Source organism: Uloborus diversus, chromosome 2 (genome assembly GCF_026930045.1).
Source record: "Uloborus diversus isolate 005 chromosome 2, Udiv.v.3.1, whole genome shotgun sequence".
NCBI lineage: Eukaryota > Metazoa > Arthropoda > Arachnida > Araneae > Uloboridae > Uloborus > Uloborus diversus.
Window position 1 is genome coordinate 110596196 of NC_072732.1, and position 8520 is coordinate 110604715.

At 35.4% G+C, this 8520-nt stretch overlaps 1 protein-coding gene across 1 annotated transcript in view; it reads right to left on the reverse strand.

The window, feature by feature from the left end:
- LOC129216480 (transcription factor GATA-4-like) overlaps positions 1–8172 on the reverse strand; it is a 38441-nt gene extending 30269 nt beyond the window's left edge. The window contains exons 1-2 of the mRNA XM_054850694.1: positions 7905–8172; positions 5519–5809 (exon numbers count right to left, since the gene is read on the reverse strand). Of these exons, the coding sequence (XP_054706669.1) occupies positions 5519–5809; positions 7905–8172 (559 nt within the window). The remainder of the gene's footprint in view (positions 1–5518; positions 5810–7904) is intronic.
- Positions 8173–8520: the final 348 nt, after the last annotated feature.

Consider the following 8520-nt stretch of genomic DNA (forward strand, 5'->3'; position numbering starts at 1 on the left):
ATAGCTTTTTGTACTCTGTTCAATGAAAATAGGTGTCAGTAGTAAAATTCAAAGTCTTTTCTTTCAGTTGCAATTGTTGTGACAACACAGGAACTGTGGTAAAAAGAGAAGGCCCGGATCTATACATTTTGATTCCCCTGCAACAAAATATGTAGGTCCCATACCTACAGGCCAGCAGTGTCTCTTAGCAAAGTGAAGAAGTCTTAGTACTATTTTTTTTTTGTTTTTTTTTTTCTATTTTTTCTTCAATTTCTAGGGCCGTTAGCCCCTTTAAGGACTCGGGCCTCTCGCACTGCGGGTACGCAGATCTGGGCTTGCTAATGAGTAAAGTCACATGTTTCTGGTGCAAGGGATTAAGAGATAGGACATTTTGATTTTGCCTTCATGAACTGGGATAGTCGAGCTTGTTGCTCTTTGTGCTATAAGTTTTACATAAAAAGGCTTCAAAAAGAAAATTAGCTGAACTTGAGATTAATAAAAAGTATGAAATATTAAAATTAACTGAAAACGTAAAAAGCCAGAGAATATTAGCTGGCATATAAGGAATTTCTAAAACTAAAGTGTCTAATATAGTTAAAAACAAGGAAAAACTAACAAAATTATTTGAATAGTATTTTTAATTATTGTTTCACTTTCAATAATATTAAACAATGAAAATGAGTTGAACAGAAAGTGTAAGGGTGAATTCCTCAAAAAATGAATACATAGTGCAAGAAATGACAAAAAAAAAAAAAAAGTATTACCGCCCTTTATAAGTTGACCACCTGTCTAAGTTGACCGCCAAAGTACTGCACCGCGAGTGGTCAACATACACAGGTTTCACTGTACCGTACTGTTTTATTTCATGTCTCTCCTATTCATCATTGATTTTGTGCTTCATTACCATAATTTATGTTAAATAAAAACAATTTTTCTAAAATACAATGAAAATCCCGCTCTTTTTGAAAGATACGGTAGTAATATAGTTAAGAAATGATTTGAAACAATTCGGGAACATAGGCGGATTTAGTCTGTGAATTCCGGGGGTGCAACAATATAGCAGTGGCGTAGCTAGGGAGAGGGTGGTCTGCCTGGGGCGACATGCTTTTCGGGGCGGCGATTCAGCACTTTTGGTGCGAAAAAAAAATTAAATAAGGGAATCATATTTAAATATAATACTGGAGTCAAAGAAAAAAAAATTTGAAATGTAAGGTTTTGGTATGACTGAACGATCATTTCAGTGTTCAAAGTTGAAATATTTCCGTAGTGAGCCCTTGAACCTTCCTCATTCATTTAATGTCCTTAAATTGTAATTCAACACTTAAATTGTATTTTTAAAACCTTAATTTCGGAAAATATTCAAATATGTATTATCAAATATATTTCTGAAATATAACATCTGTTTCTGTATATAAATATCAAATATATTTCTGTAAACGTTGTTTCTTTGCCAGTGCTGAATTAATGCAGGGAAAACAAATTATTGGAACTTTGTTACGGAATAAAAGCTGACTCTCAATCGTCCTCAAAGGCTTAAACTAACTTCATGTTTGATAAAGATTCGGTAGCGAACCCCATTCGGCCAAAAGTTGCTTTTAACTGCAATTTTTCATGTAAATTCAGAATATTTCTCCGAGATTGGCGCCCTGACCCGCCCCCTTTATTTTTGTAGGAAGAATACGGATTAAATTAGTTTCCCTTTGCTACTTTAAAGGAAGTTTTCTATTTTGAGCGATAAGTTTTACCGCGTTTAATTTTTGAAAACAATCGTTTTAAAAAGTGGGAAAATGAAATGTAATAAAACATTCACGACCAGAAAAAATGAAATTTATATTTTTGTATAAAAAAAGTTTCGTAGAGTTTCGTCGCGATCGTAAAAGATCGCAATTTTCTTAACGGTATCGTTTTTGTGAGTGCGATTTTTATAAAGGATTAGTTTTTGCAATCGCAATTTCTGGTTCTTAACAACTTTTATTTTACTTTTTTTTTTGGTTCCTAATTTCTTTTATTCGTAATATACACTCTTTTTTTTTAACGAGAGCTAATTTTCTTTCGATCGGAAATATGAATATGACGCTTCGAGCTCTTTCTATACAGTCAGCCTTTTACTGTTGTCTTTAATTAACTGTCAGATAGTGAGAAAAATATACAAGAATGTGTCAGTGCTGGTTTCTCCAGTGTTTATTCAGAGTTGGGCTAAAATTTGGAAAATATTTTTTAAAGTTTTCCTTTTTAAAGGTTGTTTGGAGAAAATTTACCCCACGTAGGTCTGTCCCACTTCATGGCATTAAAATGATATGGATGCCATTTTTTTTTTTAATAGGAGGCTATTTTAGAAATTATTTTCTGTATCTGGTAACAATTTTGGAGACTATTATTCATATTAAAGGCAACAAAAGCAACTAATTTTAGTAGTGGAACTCAGTGATAGCACTCCCCGCCCCCTTCAGAAAATTTTGAAATTTTACAGTGGAAATGTTAATTTGTAGTTGATTTTATTGTACTGTTTACTGGAATGATGTGTAAGGACTTTATATCGTTTTTGGGGAAGTATATCACAATAGCCATATTTTTTGACTTTATTAGCCATGGTTGTTTCAAAGAAAAGGAAAATTATAATGTTATACCAATACATACCCAATTACAGAGTATAAAGTTATTATATAATACAGCTCTGAAAAATAATTAAAGGAATGTTTTTATTTGATTTATGTAATTATTTATCATCTTTCTTTTTTAAATGGAGAAAAACTTCTTTTTAATTCATACAGCACAATTTCTCTCGCACTGGCTATGTGTGGTGACCGGGTCACACAATAAGCTGCCTATTATTGCATTTTTTAGTTTGCTTTCAAGTAAATTAACTTGCATTTACCTGTAGAAAAATATAAGTTGTTTTACAAAATTCCTGAGGAGAAATATATTTACTCCTGATAAAATATATTTCATTTAAATTTTCTTTGAAAATCCAACCAAAATTGTTGGGGGTGCGGTGCACCCCCTGGCACCCCTATAAATCCGCCTATGTTCGGGAAGGGGGGGAGGGGGTGTTTAAAAATGTCTAAAATAATTGAGTATGCTTATAAAAAAATTCTGAACATACGTTGTTCCACAACGCGAAATTTCAACTTACGCGAGGGTTCTTGGAACGCATCCCTCGCATAAGTCGGGATCCGACTGTCTGGCCAAAATTAGCTGCAGAATTAAGATAAGAAAAGTTCAGAGCGAAAAAATAAAAAAATAAAAAATAGCAAAAAAATCCGAAGTTTAACTTTTTATATAGTCACCAAGTCCCCATAATGCATTCGGGAAAGTAATCTCCATTGAAAAATAATACCAACACAAAAAATTTGAAACATTTTCGACCCAAACTCAGCGAAATATTCGACTTCAAAACTATTAAGGACCATGCAGAAGATGAGATTGGAACATACAGTGAAACCTGTGTAAGTTGACCACTCGCGGTGCAGTACTTTGGCGGTCAACTTAGACAGGTGGTCAACTTATAAAGGGCGGTAATAATTTATTTTATTTTGCTTTTTTTTGGTAATTTTTTGCACCATGTACTCATTTTTTGAGGAATTCACCCTTACTCTTTCTGTTCAACTCACTTTCATTGTTTAACATTATTGAAAGTAAAACAATAATTAAAAATACTATTCAAATAATTTTGTTAGTTTTTCTTTGTTTATAACTATATTAGACACTTTAGTTTTAGAAATTCCATATATGCCAGCTAATATTCTCTGGCTTTTTCCATTTTCAGTTAATTTTAATATTTCATACTTTTTATTAATCTCAAGTTCAGCTAACTTTCTTTTTGAAGCCTTTTTATGTAAAACTTATAGCACGAAGAGCAACAAACTCGACTCTCCCAGTTCATAAAGGCAAAATCAAAATATCCTATCTCTTATCGCTTGCACCAGAAATATGTAACTTTACTCATTAGCAAGCCCAGATCTGCGTAACCGCAGTGCGATAGGCCCGCGTTTTTAAAGGAGCTAACGGCCCTAGAAATTGAAGAAAAAATAGAAAAAAAAACTAGAACTAAGACTTATTCACTTTACTAATAGATACTGCTGGTCACTAGGGAGGGGCCCTACATATTTTGTTGCAAGGGAATCAAAATGTATAGATCCGGGCCTGCTCCTTTTAGCACAATTCCTGTGCTGTCACAACATATTGCAACTGAAAGGAAAGACTGAACTTTTCTACTGCCATTTATTTTCATTGAACAGAGTACAAAAAGCAATCTCAACTAGAACAACAAATGAAAAACAAGTTTGGAGAATAAAGAGCAGCATTAAGCTTTATGCTGCTGTTTAGTTAGTAAAATGCTGTTCTATCATCAAAGCATTAAAAACATTCTTAGAAAGCTATGAAAAAAAAAAAATAATAAATAAATAAATAATAAAATAAAATAATTTGCCGAAGAAAGTAAAAAAAAAAAAAAACAAGTGGTCAACTTACAAAGGGTTTTTTACAATACTCCAAACCCGATTTGGCGAACATTAGTGGTCAAGATAGACAGGTAGTCAAGATAGAGAGGTGGTCAAGTTACAGAGGTTTTCCTTTATTGTATGAGATAGGACTAATTCCGTTCCTGACAAAAGCGGTCAACATAGACAGGTGGTCAACTTACAAGGGTGGTCAACTTTACACTTTTTACTGTATCGCCTTTTCAAAAGAAGGGCAAGTTGTAGAAGTAGAAAAACAAAACATCTATATTTTTCATTGCTATTGAAAAATAAATGCAAATGTGCAATGCAACACTCTACGCATACATACAATTTCAAACTTTTGTTAGTCGCTTATGTCCCCCCCCCCCCCCCAAAAAAAATGTGCAAATGCCATAAAGTGATATTAGTCGCAAAACGTTGCGTTTTATATCTCGGGTCATTTTTTTTTGCGTTCGAATTGCTTTTCCGAGGTTGTGATTTCCCAAAATATGAATGGGAGGAAAAATGGACCACATAAAAAGTTAGATTTAATATTTTTCCACTAAATTTCTTTTCGTTTTAAACTTTTCATCTCTTAACTCTGCATCTTATTTTGACAATTTGTTGCACTGGATAAATGGTCACATTTCAATTTATGGTTCTAATCTCATTGCAGAAGATACACAGCCTGTAGTTTAAGTACACTAAATCTCATAAACTAGACCCACTGCGCTTAGGACCGCCACACATAATTTATCTGTTTAAAATTTCCAGGCGCAAAGCAAAAAGATAACCCTTCTTGACCTGTGTAACCGATATGTAAGAGAAAAAATAGTTACAGTCCAACTACGGATTATATATGGAATTGGCAAACGTCCAGTTTAGACGAGTCTATCTGAATGAGGGGGAAAGTAAAAATTTGATGCGCGTGTTCCGCTCATTTGAATGAGACTCAGCTTAATTTAAAGGCTAACATATATCTGCAAAAGCTGACATCCCTAAAAACCAATAGATGCGTTCCTTTTCTGCCTGTAAATCGGATATTTGCCTTTCCATACAATCCGCGGTCAGACAGTATCAAATAATACAATTTTATTTACGGTACTGTTGCCGTCTTCCGTCAGGAAAATATGTAACTGATGACATGGGTGGCAATGTCCAGCCTTGTTCACTTCCTATTACGTACGTCGGACAGGTGGCGGAGTTGTAGCCTCGAGTACCATTACTGGGGTTCTCGCTCTCCATACCAGGGCTCCCTAGACCGGAACTTCCGAAATAACCACCGTTTCCCGCAGCACCCCACATCGGATAGTGCGCAACTTCCAAAGCGGAGTATGGCAAAGCTGTTGAACTTTGTGGAGAAAGTGCCCTAGGGCTGTCACTGTCATAACCTGCAATGGAGAATAAAATTTAATGCATATGCTTTGATGCATTTTGGCATTCAAAGCATGACCCTACTAAATTTTGCTTACGCTTATAGGCCGTGACAATTGCTGAAACTCATGGCAACAAAGAGGGCGCTACAGGTAACTCCTGTTTCCATTACGTTGCCATTAATTGGTGGATGCAGAGTTTCCGTTCAGCGCCTCTTGCGGTCAAAATGTGACGTCTAATCAAATATAAACAAACTTTGAAACCTTGACATTGATTGGTGGATGCACGAGCGGATCATAGTTGCATCAGTTTTAACACAGGAAAGTCATAAGTTGTCGAGGCCAGTTAAACGTCAGCGCCATCTAGTGGGGCCATGTTCAAAGACAAGGTTAATATGTTCCCGGACATAAGAGTTTCAGTGCAAAATAGACAACCGGTTTATTGTTTAACCAATAGGGAAGTTTCAAAACAGACCTTTAGATATTGTTAATTTTCTTGTCTTAGAACCACGTCACTCGATGATAAAACAGATCGATGGTATTTGGGCTTGCCAATAACAGGGTTAAGACAGTTAAAACTCATAAGTTAAAACTCCTTTACCTACTTTGCCTATTAATTCTGAAAAACAATTCACTATTCTATATCAACTATTTCATATCAACTTTAAAACACGTTTTTGTATTTTAAACAATTTTGAAATGAAAATAAGTTTATAAAATTACTTTTGACCAAACAAAAACAATCATGAATAAATAAAGTTTGTGTCAGTTATGAGTTTGACTTTTTAAATTAGTTAGGAAAAAATTCACACATTGGACAAATTGAAATGGCATTATCAATTTTGCGAAATTAAAATGGCACTATCTACATAATTTGCAAAGTTTATCTTCCTCTGTCCTCTCCTTCTAACGGTAGTTTAAGTTATGGGAAATTTTTAGGGCCTTTTCAAGAGTTTGGAACCCATCAATGAAAACTTTCAGCGGAAGAAATATTCGAGTTATAAGTATAATATAAATATAACTCTAAGCCGTATAGCTCGGACATTCCTTTATTTCGAAGTTTTCATTCGGTCCCAAAATAATTTACTTTCTTAAATACAAAGTTGTCTCTATATCTGGAATGTACTCCTTTTTAAGTCGAAGTTTTTACGAGTGTTTCGTTTCCATTTTATGCATAAAAAGGAGCTAAAATACGGGAAAAAAAGTTTTTTACCTCTTTAACATATTGCTGAGCTTATCAACTTGTTTGAGGGGGATACTTTATTTACAAAGTGCTCCTTGATGCATACAGTTTTGCAATATTGCGTGAGAAGTAACCGATCGGGCTCGAGCAAATTTTTGCCGTGGCTGACGACTTAAAATTTTATTACTGGCAAATCTTTGAGAGACAAAATTTTGCCAAAAATTGAAAAAAGTAGACTTTGCTCTGGATAACATTAATAAACTGCTTTTAGGACAAAAAGACGCTTAAGAGCAATGCGAACTGAAATCGGGAAAGAAGAAACTGGATCTGCGATTTATAAACTTAATGACGTTTTACGATGCGATAAAAATGTAAGCAATCAAAAATAGCTTTGTTTTAGAGGTATCTTAGTAAAGTTCATTCCTTGTAAAGATATTTTTACGTAATACTAACAATTAGTTTAATCCAAACTGTAAGTGTTATAACCTATCCATATGCACTGTTTCCGAAAAAGGAAACAAAAATTGTTTTTCTGAAGGCTAAGAACGGAACTTCCGATAGCTCAAACTACCGTTTTCTCGAAGGTTTTAGCCGGTCTCTTAAGACTTCGAGCTATGGAAAGTTCACGGTATATATATATATAGTGTGTGTGTGTGTGTGTGTGTGTGTGTGTGTGTGTGTGTGTGTGTGTGTGTGTGTGTGTGTGTGTGTGTGTTACACACATCAGTACAATATTTTATTTTTTCAAACGATAATATAATTTAAAAAAGTTTTACTTGCCGTGTATCACGTGTGTTCCTTCGCTTTGATAGCACGGATTGATGGATTTAGCATAAGTAGTATAAGATGGAATGTGAGAACCAATATTAATGGAAGGATTAGATGCACTTGGACTGAATGTTGTCGGATACCCATACGGGCTTATCAGACTGCCAGGACTGTCTCCCAGCGTCTGGTACACAAGTTGCTCTCCCCCGTGATCAGGACTTCGGATGACTGTCATGCCCCCACCCTCGGTGCCTTCCATGGCCGTTGAATAAGCTAGGTGGATGGCATCCCCCACAGGACTCTTTCGTGGACTGTGGCTTTGCAGTGGCTCTTCAACAGGTGGGTCGTCAGGAGAGGACGTTTGTTGCGGAGGACTAGGAAGCGGCGGAGGAGGCGTTTCAGACCAATGAGCTGGAGGACACCTCTCCATTCTGAAGTATCCCTGTAAATCCAACAGACTGCTGATAATTATTACTGCAAATATATTGCTAGATTATTAACAGTAAAATGTTAAATAATACGGTGTGACTCATGAATGTGAACACAATGTACACGACATTGTACTTCAGTTTTATCAGATATATTGGAAAGAAGATGCTGTAAAGTTTTGAATCCTAACCACATGAGTGGCTCCAGAACAGTACTGTGCTGTAGCGTCAGTTGTCACGCTACAGGTCAGAAAATCAAACCTGCATCAGTTGTAAGCGACGATGCTTGCACTTAGCCTTTCTGTTCTAGCCATCGAGGTCCCCTGATCTCACCCAGCGATTTTTTCTTG